The 12,957-nt window shown below is 48.4% G+C and overlaps 1 protein-coding gene across 1 annotated transcript; it reads right to left on the reverse strand.

The window, feature by feature from the left end:
• Positions 1–10,658: 10,658 nt before the first annotated feature.
• SOX4 (SRY-box transcription factor 4) lies at positions 10,659–12,637 on the reverse strand (the record flags this gene model as incomplete). Its single annotated transcript, XM_080918421.1, has 1 exon — positions 10,659–12,637. The coding sequence occupies exon 1, from the start codon at positions 11,979–11,981 to the stop codon at positions 10,659–10,661; it is 1,323 nt and encodes a 440-aa protein (XP_080774547.1). The 5' UTR covers positions 11,982–12,637.
• Between the last annotated feature and the right edge of the window lie 320 nt (positions 12,638–12,957).

Genomic DNA, 12,957 nt, shown 5'->3' on the forward strand with positions numbered 1-12,957 from the left:
GGAGATGGAAATATCACCCAGCATGCTTTTCAGATGCCTTGGCCTGCATGCTGGAAGAATCTATTTATTCACTTTTTCTGGAGGATATTTGTCTTTGTTCCTGGAGATGAGGCTCAGTCGGTACACTGCTTGCCTGGGTTTGATTCCAGTGTCCCATCAGCTGGGTGTGGCGGCCAATGTCTGCCATCTCAGCACGTGCGAGGCGGACGAAGTTTTTGGTTGGATAGAAAGTTCCTGGATAACCTGAGATACATATGACCTGTCAGAACAACATATCAGTGTCTCCAAATTTGGTTTAACTTTTAACTATAGGTCACTGAGACAAGGCTCCTGTTTTTATCCTCAGCATGTTTTTGTTTGTATGTTTGTTTTTAACACCTGGAAATCTTCAGGGTAAAGTGGACTAAGACCTACTTCTATAATTCTAAGATCCAGCAACTCTCTGCTTCTGATAGGTGAAGAGAAAAAAGAGATTCTTGTACCTTTGAAAAGATCAGAATAAAATGACATCATCTTTTTAAAAAGATTTATTTATTTATTATATGTAAACACTGAAGCTGTCTTCAGACACACCAGAAGAGGGCATTGGATCCCATTACAGATGGTTGTGAGCCACTATGTGATTGCTGGGAATTGAACTGGGGACCTCTGGAAGAGCAGTCAGTGTTCTTAACTGCTGAGTCATCTCTCCAGCTTCAAAGTGACATCATGGGAACAGTAGTGGCCAGAAATCTTTTCAGTGTTTCTCTGATTTACTTATCTATCTTATGTATATTCACCAGATTATACATAATTTCTTCTTGTTTTTTTCCTCTGAGCTCTGGTTATCCTGGAACTTACTATGTAGACTAGGCTGGACTTGAACTCACAGAGATTTACTCGATTCTCAAGTGCTGGGTTTAAAAGGCAGCATGGGTTGGAGAGATGGCTCAGAGGTTGGGAGCACTGACTGCCCTTCCAGAGGTGCTGAGTTCAAATCCCAGCATCCACATGGTGGCTCACAACCATCTGTAATGGGATCCAATGTCCTCTTCTGGTGTGTCTGAAGACAGCAACAGTGCACTCACATATAATAGATAAATAATTAAAAATACTTTAAAAACTATGCAGCACTATCCTTAGCTTGATGTACCTTGTTTGTAGTGTGTAATTTGCACGGTGGTCACGATGATGTTTTCCTTGTGCACTGACATTTTGATGATGTTCTCTTCCCTCACAATTTTTCTTTCCTGGCTTAAAAAAAAATCAGTTTTTTAAAAAAAAAATTTGTGTGTGTGTGTGTGTGCGTGCACAGGTATTTGGTGCCTTGGGCCTAGAATTAACAGAAGTAACTGTGGGTTGTGAGCCTCAGCAGTGAATACAGGAAACTGAGCTCCAGTCTCTGAAAGAGCAGCAAGCACTCTTTAGGCCTTGTGTTTCATTTTTTTAAAGACAAACTGTCATGCAGCCCAGCTAAGCCTCAGATTCACTATGTAGTAGAGGCTGGCCTTGAACTCAATCCTCCTGCCTCCCTGTCCAGAGTGTTAGCATTGTAGGCAGTGCCTCCATCCGCACCCTCCCCCAACCCCAATACCTTAAAAGGAACTAATTGGGAATCCTCTTTGGCTAAACTATTTGGAGAACACAGGTGGCTCTCCACAGCTCTGGGACCCCGCTTCATTTCCGGGATTCACTGAGGAGGAGCAGGTCAGAGATAGAAGTCTGGCCCTTCTGTCTAGGCGAGGAAAACAGTGCTGTGTGTTTTGAGACTACAGCTCCACAACTTCCCAGGAACTTTAGATAAATTATTCAAAGTCTGCCTTCTCCAGGGAATGGCAAACAGGAGAGATAAAAGGCCCACATAGGGAGTGTGGGAAAGGGGTGAGAATGTGAGGCTGGGCCTAGGAAGAGTTGCAGGAAGCTATTTTCACAGGTTTTTAGGTGCCAGAACTGAGGGAGTTAGGACATCCACTGGTAAGAAGGTGACAATTAAGTACACACACAACAGGACTGAACTGATCTGTTAAGCCAGGGCTGGCTGCTTGGCTCTTAGAAAAGCAGTTGCCTGCTCCTTACTAGGCCACCATTACCACACTTGCTACAGGAGGCTGCTCAAGCTGACCCGCAGGGTTTCCATCCCCTCTCTCCAGACTGCTCGCTGGAGCAGGATATAGCGAACTAATTGTATTGGAAATAACCAAAGAAGCAAGTGGGCTAAGTGAACGACACTTCAGTTGTTCCTTCTGTCCTAGTCGTTAAAAATAAAACCCCAAACCTTCCAATGAGACGTCCATGTCGTTCGAGTGCCTTCGGGGCAGTGCAAAGTAAGTCGCTGTATACATGAGTTGTAACTTTGGCCTTCACCACCAAGTGCGAAGGTCGAAGGAAAGGCCCCCGCTGCAAAGCTCATGCCACGACTTGACTTGTGCCTGGCATGCTGGCAGGACTCCATTAAACCGATTGTCTTGAATAGAAACTGTCAGAAGGAAAACGGGACATTTGTTATCACTGGCACCTACAGATGTCCACACGCAGAGGTGTGTATCATCACAATTAAGGCGTATGCCAGGCGGCAGAAGATACAGAAGGCCCCTGGGAAATTTAGTTTAGTGATGTGAGGTTTTCTTCTTCTTCTTTTTAACATTAAGCAGGAAAACAACACATGCAGGAAACCATAAAACCCTTCAAGTTAACTGTAGCAACGGCCAATAGGGTGGGTAGCCTAGAACCTCTGCATAAAGGCATTCTGAATAGCTTCTGCATGGACACTGACCCCACCTTTAGATGACAGAGTGGAAGGTCCACTCCTGATATCTAGGTCATTTCTATTCTCTTCTGCCTTGCTGACTCCTGAAATTAAGACTGTGCATTCATATTTTAGCACACACATTTGTTGAATTAATATGCACACACACACACACACACACCTGAATTACTTAAGCTTGCACTTACAACCGAGATGGTACAAAGACATCCTTGGGGAAATGGACCAGAGCTGAAGGAAGAATGTGGGCAGATGAGGTGACGTCGAATCTACGGACGACTCAAGGCCTCCCTCCTATGTTTTTCTGATACTTGATCTCTATTACACCTTTTTCACCGTCTTTTGTTGTTTTTTAAATTTTTCATTAATTTTCCTTTTGTTTCGTTTTTCTTCCTTTTTGTTTGTTTGGTTTTGTTTTTCAAGACAGGGATTCTCTGTGTAGCCCTGGCCGTTCTAGCACTCACTCTGTAGACCAGGCTGGCTTCGAACTCAGAATTATCTGTCTCTGCTTCCCAAATGCAGGGATTAAAGGCATGTGTTGCCAACCACCTCCTGGCTTGCTTTTGTTTTTTGGAAACAGAGTCTCCTGTTTTTGTCTTCTGAAGGATGTGCCACCACACTGGAAAGAAACTAGATCTAAGTTCATTCTTGGGCTCAGGAACTAAGATTCCAGTGACCCCTCCCTCTTTTTTTTTCTAGTAAATTAAGTTTGGTGATGGGGCTCCAACCCAGGGTCTTATACATGCTAGGGCAAGCATTCTACCACTGAGCCACAGCCCTACCCTTCTTTCCCTTCTGACTCTGTGATCTCAGGCTTATTACTGAATCATCCCCATGTCTCCTGGTGGAGGGTGGTATCAGTCTTTGGCCTGTGTACTTATGCTAACACACTGCGAGGGTAGTCATTTTCACTTTGGTTTGCACCGAGAATGTACAGAGAACTTAGTCTGTGGGCTGGTTCCTGGCCCAGGGTAGAGTGGACGGGATGGATTTGATCAAAACCCACATTACCTACGTGGATGAAATTCACTAACAATAATTTAAAAATCTATTAAAGAAATAAAAAAGAATTCTGGACTGGGATTTAGGTCCATGAAAGAGAAATTAGCCTCACATGCCCCAGACTGAAGGTTCAATCCCCAATAACACACACACACATACACACACACACACACACACACACCAAACCATTTTTTTTTGTTTCGAGACAGGATCTCACATAGCCCAGGCTAGCCACAGACCTACTAATTAACGAAGGATAGCCTTGAGCTTCTGATCCTCCTGCCTCTACTCCCCCAGTACTGGCACGACATCACCAGGTCTGTCTTACTGTGATGCTGGGAGGCAGATCCAGGGCCTCATGGCCTCATGCACGCGTACGCGTCATAAGCACTTAACAACTGGACTAGAGAGCCCTAGCCTTGTCCTCAAATCCACTAATATCCAGGATTTAGGTAGCACATGGAGGGCTGGTACTTAACGGGCACAGGCACTGCAGTGTGCGTTGCACGTACGGGGTTCTGCACTCAATTCTCACAGTGGCTCCCTCTGCCAGGAACTGAGGCTTAGAAGAACTAAGGGATGGGGGATGGCTCGCGGTCCTCCCACCAGCTGACCTCAGAGCCAGAATCCATAGGCTTTCCCTACATTCAACACTCCTTGCCACAGACAGCACAGCATGCACATATCTGCGGAGATGAATGTGTTTTGGGAGCTTGAAGAGCAAGTTTTGTGCAAGAACCGAGTGGAAAGTGAATGTGGAGAGACAGACATTAAAGGGTTAATCCTGCTCTGTCTAGTCCAAGTTATTCCGGAGCTCCGTATTTAGACTAGGCTGGCTGTGAACTCACAGAGACCCACTTGCCTCTGCCTCCTGAGTGCTGGGATTAAAGTGTGCTCCATCATCCCAAGAGCTTATGGTGAAGGCTTCCTGTCACAGCGGCGGGTTGTAGAGACTGTGTGCAGAGCCTTGACAAGCTGAGCACTTCACCGTGGACAAAGGTTAACCTCAACCGTGAGTACAGTCTAACACTGCATGCAGATGTCAAAAGATGCTCACACCACCCACAGGAGATGCTGGTCTCAGCTTCCAAATGGTTGGGTAGGGTGAAAATTAGATGTATTTTTCAGGTTGTTTTCTAGGATGAATCTGAAAGGCTGGGGTAAATGCAAGAGATCAGAGGCCAGAGATATATTTATAGTCCTAGGGCCAGGGCTGTGAACCACAATCAACAAGAAAGCCGGAGAGGCCCCAGTAGTTGAGATTACTTCCTGTTCTCCCAGACACCTGAACTTAACTCTGGGGTGGAGTTAGGTGGCTCACCTGCCCATGACTCCGACTCCAGACAATTGGACAGCTCGCTGCTGGGAGGCCCCTTGCATGCAGGTGAGCACACCACACACTTAAGACTTCCACAAAATAAGTCTTAAAAAAAACAAAAAAACTCAAAGTACCCATAAAAAGGAAAATAAAAATAAAAGAAAACTTGCACCCTGAGAAATGGAACAGACTTGGGTGCTAAGGTTTTCTGAAGTTTTCTTTTTTAAATAGTCGGCACCATCATGCCTTGCCCTGCTTTCCAAACCTTCTGTGTCACCCCTCAGTGGGCTAAGACCAGTGCTGAGTGGTGCCTGGTGCAAACCTTTAGGCCCAGAACTCTCCCAGACAGGAAGGTCAAGGCAGTCTCCCTCCACTGAGAGGTCAGGGCCATAGAGAAACTCCAAAAATCCAGTGACAGACAGACAGACAGACAGACGGTTTATGATGAAGTATTCTGACCCTCTGCATTGGATAAACTGAGTTGTTGGCCTTCCAACTCTGCTCTGGGGATACCCGCTTACCCTGAAGGCTGCCTTTATTTATCATTTTTCATGCCACTTTAGGGGATTCAGCTAGGAACCTACATGGTGACAAGTGTCACTAATCCACATTGCTGACTGGGCTCAGGGCCTGAAGCTGTGTCTTAAAAAACGGAGAGGGGAAGGCAGCGGGGGCTCATTCTTTTCTGCTGAGCCATGCCATCTGAAAGTCACCATAAAGTGGATTTCTGATCTATTTTGCCTTGCACAGTCTGGCATGTAAGTATCCTTTCTGAACTCAGGGTTTGATGAAGTAGAGGTGGTCTGCATTTGCCACACCCCTGCTGGGAAGCACATACCATAACATTAAAGAAAAAAAGATGATGGACCAGAATTCCTTGTTTTCTTCAGTGGCCTGGGACTGGAACCCGGGACCTCCAGCGTGCTAGTTAAGTCCTTTGCTACACTTTGACCCTCAGCCTTAGGATTCTTGAAATATTTGGAAGCCTCTGCTTGCTCTTCTATGCAAAGGCAGGGGAAAATAAGGTTGTAGCAGAAAAGCCTACAAAACTACAAACATATTAAAAAACATACATCATTTAAAAAATGACTCATACAGGGTTCATTCGCAGTAGGATTTTGATGTTTTTGTCTGGGGGAGTGGGAATAGCACAAGGTCTTCTGAAAACAGGATCTCACTGTGGCTTTAAACTCAGGATCCTTCAGCCTGGCCTGCCTCTCAAGTGCTTGGATTATACCACACCCTACCGACCTTTGTATTTGAGGGGAACCCCCACTCCAAACCTAACAAAGCAAGCCTGAGTTGTTGTTTTTTTTTTTTCTTTTCACCTTGTAACTATGGAAGATGTTTCTCCTCCAAGACCCTAAGCTATCCTGTAACCATCACAATGATGGTTATTAAACGAGCATATTAACTCTTTCCTAAAGTCCTTTTGAAAAGGAGGAATTTACATGGCCATGCTGTTTTAAGGTCCCCGTGTAGGGTAAAATGGTATTTTAGGATCTATAGCTCAGGGGTAGAGGGCTTGAGTAGCCTCACGACAAGCCCAGACCTAATGCCCAGCACCACAAATACACACCTACACTCACACAAAAGGGTAGTTACCATAATAGAATATCCAGTAAATCAAAACTCAATATACAGAAGCTAACCTGAGAAAAGGGGAGAAACTAAACCCTGCCTCCCAGAGAGAAGTGATATTGAAACAGCATTATTAGAAGGAATTGCTTTCTTAGTTTTTTTTCCCTTGAAAGCTTCATGCAAGTGTGTAGTGTGTGCTGATCACAGCCAACCCCCAGCAAATGGCTCTTTACTGTGCAAAAATGCTCCCATTACTAGTCTTAAAGTCTTCTGTTGTGGTCCCAGGATGCAGGGACCTTGCCTCTAATCCTCAGAATGGATTGTTTCCAAGTGCTGCAGGTTAACCCTTTCTTTCCGGGGCTGAAAGACTAGAAAATAAGGAACACGTTGGTGAAGATGAGCATTTGGGAGAGAATTTTTATTTGCTCATGGAGACTGTTGATCTCTAAAATAAACAGGAAATACTGACCGGCTGCATGCAGACTCACTAATGCTGTGTGTGGTGCCTGTAAAATCCACGCACTCTCTTATTTGGGGTGTTATTCTAGTGAGCAGGTAGGCTGTTTTACTTACAGAGACCCATGTTGGGCGTGGCACAGGTTGAAGAGCTTAGGGCCATAGTAACTTCTGTTGTTCTCGAAACAGTGTCTCAAATTGTCCACTCCTGAAATTCAGGGTCTTTCAGCCTAGTCTGCCTCTCAAGTATTTGGATTACACCACACCCTACTGCCCTTTGCATTTGATGGGACTGCACCCCCCCCCAACAACCTAACAAAGCAAGCCTAAGGATTCCCCCACCCCCATCTTGTAACTATGGAAGGCTTTTTCTCCTACAAGGCCTAATAATTTAACAGGCTCATTTGTTCTTGGTCCGTGCAAAACGAATCTTGGTGTGTACAGGAGCCGGTGGCTTAGAAGCACCAAGCAAAAATAAATTTAAAAACTTGAGGCAGCCCGGTGAGTGGAGAAGCCTGCCCCTCCCCCTCTGAGATTTCCAGACAAAGGGTGTCTGCTGAGGAACAGCAGATGCACAGAATTTCCTCGAGGCACGCAGAGGGTTGGCACACGGGGCTGATGCCATAACCCAGGGTCAGGCCTGCCAAATCTGGCCAAGAGCAACTTGGTGTTGCCATTAAGATGGCTTGACCATATCAGCAAAGCAGCGGTCTGCGGCGCCAGTAGGGGACTCGGGGATAATGACGACAAAAGTCAAGATTTAGGGTTCAGTTCCAGCTGATTTTATTTCCTTCTCAAAAAAAGTTATTTACAGAAGGTATATAGCAACAACCTGACAGGCAGTGACGGGCAGGGTTAGCTGGCGTGATTGTTTTTCTTTTTTCTTTTTCTCTTCCTCCAAACATTGCTTTTTTTCTTTCTTTTCATTTCTTTTTTTATTTTTTTGTGGCCTTGAATTTTAAGACAAATATTCTACACGGTATATTGCACAGGATGGATGGTAAAAAAGAGAGAGAGAGAGAGAGAGAGAGAGAGAGAGAGAGAAAAGAAAGGAAAAAGAAAGTTTAAAAACAAAAACCCTTAACGGAACTGCCCTGTAAAAGGCAGGCGTCCTCCGTGCCTGTCATGTTATATTAAACATACATACACACACTCTTTTTGCTTATTATAATACAGACTTAAATGTACAAAGATGTTTTCCACTTTTTTCAATCTTTAAACACAACAGCTATAAACCTGAACACATATGCTATCACCATGCCATAAGACTAAAACAATTATACTTAGCGACAAGTAGAAAGGATTAAATAGTCAAATACAAGAATGAAAACGCAGTACAGTGTCGCGAACTCAAATCGGCATTTAGATAGATCCAGTGGTTTAAACGGCACGTTTTTGCTTATAAAAAAAGTGCAAAAAAGATGTGGTTTACAAGTTAAAGCTACAGAATCCCTTTTTGCTGTGAATGCACCAGTTTTAAAACCTCTGGACAGAACAGCAATTCGTTTAAAAAATCTGTTTTCTTTAAAGCATTGTGGTGCTGGGCTGAACTCTCCTCCCCTTACAAGACGGGGGTTGAAAGGTGGAAACCGGCGTCAGGTTAAGGGATACTGTCACTTTAAGAAGCCTGCAGATTGAAGTGTAAACATGGAGAAACCAGGGGCTGATTTTTCAAACTGTGTGAGATATTAACCAGCCACCCTATTATAAAATCAGGAAATCCAAACAGCGATTTACACCGATTAACACCCCCTTTATATATTTTTTACAAAAATACACTGAGAAAATAATCAAACGTTTTTATCTCTCTTGTCTTTTTTTTTGTTTTTTAAAAGTGTCAAAAGTCTACATTTAAATATAAAAAATTAAAAGTTAAAACTCTAGCCCTTCAGTGAAGGAGACGTAAAATGGCGTGGGTAACAACATTAGAAAGAAAAAAAAACCGAAGAAAAAGAAAGAAAATAAAAAGGAAGATAAAGAAACGAGGTCAAAAGACAAGAAAGCAAAAGAAAAGGGAAAAGGGGGGGGGGGGACAAAATAAAAAAACTGTTTGGCCAGTATAAATACGTCCACATATAAAATGGCATCTGATTACATTTACAAGGGAAAAAAAAATACAAAGATGGAGCGTCCGTGAGGGGGTAAAAATAAAGGGGTCTTTTCAATTACACCTATAAGGAATAAACACACACGGAGAAAAAAATTTGGTCCTGAATTGTGTTTTTTCAAAAGTCCAGCACAGATTTGAGTTGCGTTTGAATCCTTTTAAAGAGTTCAGAATGAAAAGGAGCTGGTGATCGGTTCGTTGTAGGAATCAAACATAGCGCCATCTATCCGCTTTTTATATTATCCTACACTATTTTAAAAACTGCTCAACAGTCTTATACAGAAATCTTCAAAAGATAGACAGGATAACATGCTATATTAACCCCACCAGTGAAATAACTCAACACCATCACGATTCCCATTAAGAGAAGAAAAAAATCTCTTTCCCCCACCCCGAAACCACTCCGCGGCCCCTGGACCACATCCCACAGTCTCCTGTCCTCCCTCCGGCTCTGGGTAGCCTCACCTCTCTGCTTCTTTTTATAAAAAATTCTTTTATTTTTGCACAGACCCCAGGCGAAGGCCCGGGGACCCCAACGCCCTCTGTGCTCCGGGTCCTTCTGTGTCCCCAACCAGGCTGCGGTGGCTTCCACGAGGTCCCCACGTCCATTTCCGAGGCTGGCCTGCTGCTCCCTGCACATCTCCAGCTGCAGGGACAAGGAAAGGGAAAGGGGGGGAGGGGGAAGAAAGCCCAGCCCGGGACTTCGCCAGCGTGGAGTTTCTCCATACCAATGCTCCCCCCAAGCCCAAACACAAACGCCACGGCCAAACGCATCACCCCGGAGCCTTCCGTCTTCATTGCAGAAAAAGAAAATTAAAAAAAAAAAAAAAAAAAAAAAGGAAAAATACAAAGAGAATACAAAGAGGGGGTGGGTAGGAGATGGGGCGCGCTGGATTTCCCCCCTCCTTTCTCGACCAAGAGGCAAAATAAAATCAAACAAGAAATCACCGAGGCGAGTGGGGGGTGGGGGGGCAAAGATTCCTTCGGTCTTTAGAAGCTTAGCTTGGCTTCTTTTCTTCCTGGGGGTGCAACCAAGTCCGGAAGCTCGTTGGAAGGGGAGGTGGGGGGAGTCTCTTCAAGCAAAATTGGGGAGGAAACTCGAAGTAGCTTTTTTAGCCACCACCAACATCAATAACAACAACAAAAAAAAAAGGTCGCCCCCGTCTACTCTCCGCCTCCTCGAGTCCCCAGCCCTGAGTGGGGGATGGGAGCACGGGTCCACTACGCCCCCGCGCTCCTTCCCCAACGGCGGGACGTGGTTCAGGCCAGCCCTATGCACTTTTTCTTCCTTTTCTTTTCCCCTTTCTCCTTCCACTCTCCATCTACTCTTTTTTTTCCTTTTTTTCTGTTTCTTTCTCTTTTTTTTTTTTTTAATTTTTTTTGTTTTGTTTTCTGTTTTCCTCTCTCCTCTCCTGCCTCTTGGCCCTCCTTCTCTCCGGCCCGCGCTCCCTTCAGTAGGTGAAGACCAGGTTGGAGATGCTGGACTCCAGCCAATCTCCCGAGATCATCTCGCTCACCTCGGGCGTGCAATAGTCCGGGAACTCGAAGTGGGAGCCTGAGCCGGGTTCGAAGTTAAAATCCAGATCCCGATCGAGCGCCGAGGAGGAGCTGAAACTGCCCAGGGACATGCTCTCAAAGTTTGAGCTGGGGTTCAGGTCGAGCAGGTCGTCTTCGAACTCGTCGTCGGACGACGAGGAGCCCGAGGAGGAGGAAGAGGACGAGGAGAGCGACGAGGACGCGTGCGAGGGCGCGGTGGACGGGGCGGGCGAGGCTGCGCGTAGGCTGGCGTAGCCGCGGTGGTCAGCGGGCGACCGGCTGGCGGCGGGCGACGAGGCTGCGCTGCTGCGGCCGCTCAGACTCCGGCCATCGGGAGAGCATCCCGGGCCCCCGTCTTCGTACAGCCCCAGGGGATCGCTGGGGTCGGCGCTCGCTCCCAGGCCCCCGACCGGGGACGCCGAAGCGCCCAGGCTCCCGAACAGGTAGACGCGCTTCACTTTCTTGTCGGCAGCGTGTTTGGCGGGGGTGGCCAGCGCGCTGGACGGCGACGAGGAGGCGGCCGGGGTGGCCACGCTGGGAGTCCGCACCTTGTAGACGGCCGCGGGCTCCCCCAGGGGCAGCAGGGCGGCCTGCTCCGGAGCGAACGAGGCCGCCGCCTTGCCGCCGCCCGCCGGGACGAGCTTGGCGTGGGGCTTGCCGACCGAGCTGCCCGCCACCTTGGAGCCGCAGCTCTTCTTGGGCGCGGGCTTGGAGCTGCCGCCCGCGCCACCCCCCGCGTGGCCGCTTCCCGCGTGGCCGCCGCCGCTCGCGACCTTGTCGCCCTTCTCCCCAGGCTTGGCTGTGGCCGCCGATCCCGCGCCCGCGTTGCCCGACTTCACCTTCTTTCGCGGCCGGTACTTGTAGTCAGGGTAGTCAGCCATGTGCTTGAGGCGCAGCCGCTCCGCCTCCTGGATGAACGGGATCTTGTCGCTGTCCTTGAGCAGCTTCCAGCGTTTGCCCAGCCGCTTGGAGATCTCGGCGTTGTGCATGTCGGGCGACTGCTCCATAATCTTGCGCCGCTCGATCTGCGACCACACCATAAAGGCGTTCATGGGCCGCTTGATGTGGCCACTGGGCGTCTTGCACCAACTGGGGTCGTCCGCCTTGCCGCCCGTGGACGCCGTGGAGCCGGGCGTCGGGGAGGACGCGATGCCCAGCTCCAGGCCGGCGCCCGAGTCCGAGCTCTCCCCGGCCAGCAGAGCCTCCGTGTTCTCCGCGTTGTTGGTCTGTTGTACCATGGCCCCGGCTTGCCGGGCGCCCACGCGCGCTCACACGCTCGCGGCGCGGTCGCCGGGCCCTGCGGGCTCCCCGGGGCGGAGACCAGGGTCCTCTGAGCGGCGCGCGGGCCAGGGGCGGCCGCCTCCCGCCGCCAACCTAGAGTCCCCGAGGCCCTCCGTCCTCCCTCGCCGCTGAAGTGCTCCCCGCGGGCACCGAGGCTGGAGTCGGCCGCGGCGAGGAGTTTCTCCAAACGTTGGTGGCCGGAGTATCTTCCAAACGCAAGTTTCTCGCCGCCTCCGGGGCAAGTCTTTCCCCCACCCCTCTCCCCGAAGCAGTCGGCTGCAGTTCACGAGAGCTCGCGGTAGCTCAGGAAAGCGACATCGTCTCTAGCGCCTAAGTCCCTTTCCTGCAGTGCAAAGCCAAAGCGACTCTGGCTCCGGGACTCTCTGTGGGCGGAATCGGCGCTGAGGAGTTGGTGCAATTATTTTGTTGCAAGGTAGGAAGCCAAGAAGCTTGCATGCAACAGACCGGCATGAATAAATGTATGTTTCTCCCTCCCTCCTGCAAGAAGGGGAGCTGGTTACCGGCAGAGTTCCCCCACCGCAGACTCTCTAAGAAACAGCGTGCAAGAACTGGAAACCGGGAGGGAGACGGCCCTCTTCCCCTCACTCTTGTGTCTCTGGCTGCAGCTTAGAGCAGACCCCAAGTCTGTCTCGCGCTTCTTTATCCTTTCGCAGACAGCCAATCAGCCGCTGTAACTAACGCTTCCTCGTGCCAAGCCCCTCCCCCGTCCTTCCCATTGGCTTGGAACCCGATGCAATAATAATCTCCGCGTGCAATGAGAAGCTCCAAATCTGACCTCATTCCAATTTACAGAGCAAACTTTTTAAAAGGGCTAGAAGTACAGCTGAGATTTCTGCTGCCTCTTTCCCCCCCCCTTTTGCTGTGTACGCGCGCGCGCGTGTGTGTGCGCGCGCGCGTGTGCAGAGGATGTTA

The sequence above is a fragment of the Micromys minutus genome (assembly GCF_963924665.1).
Source record: "Micromys minutus genome assembly, chromosome: 6".
Lineage (NCBI taxonomy): Eukaryota > Metazoa > Chordata > Mammalia > Rodentia > Muridae > Micromys > Micromys minutus.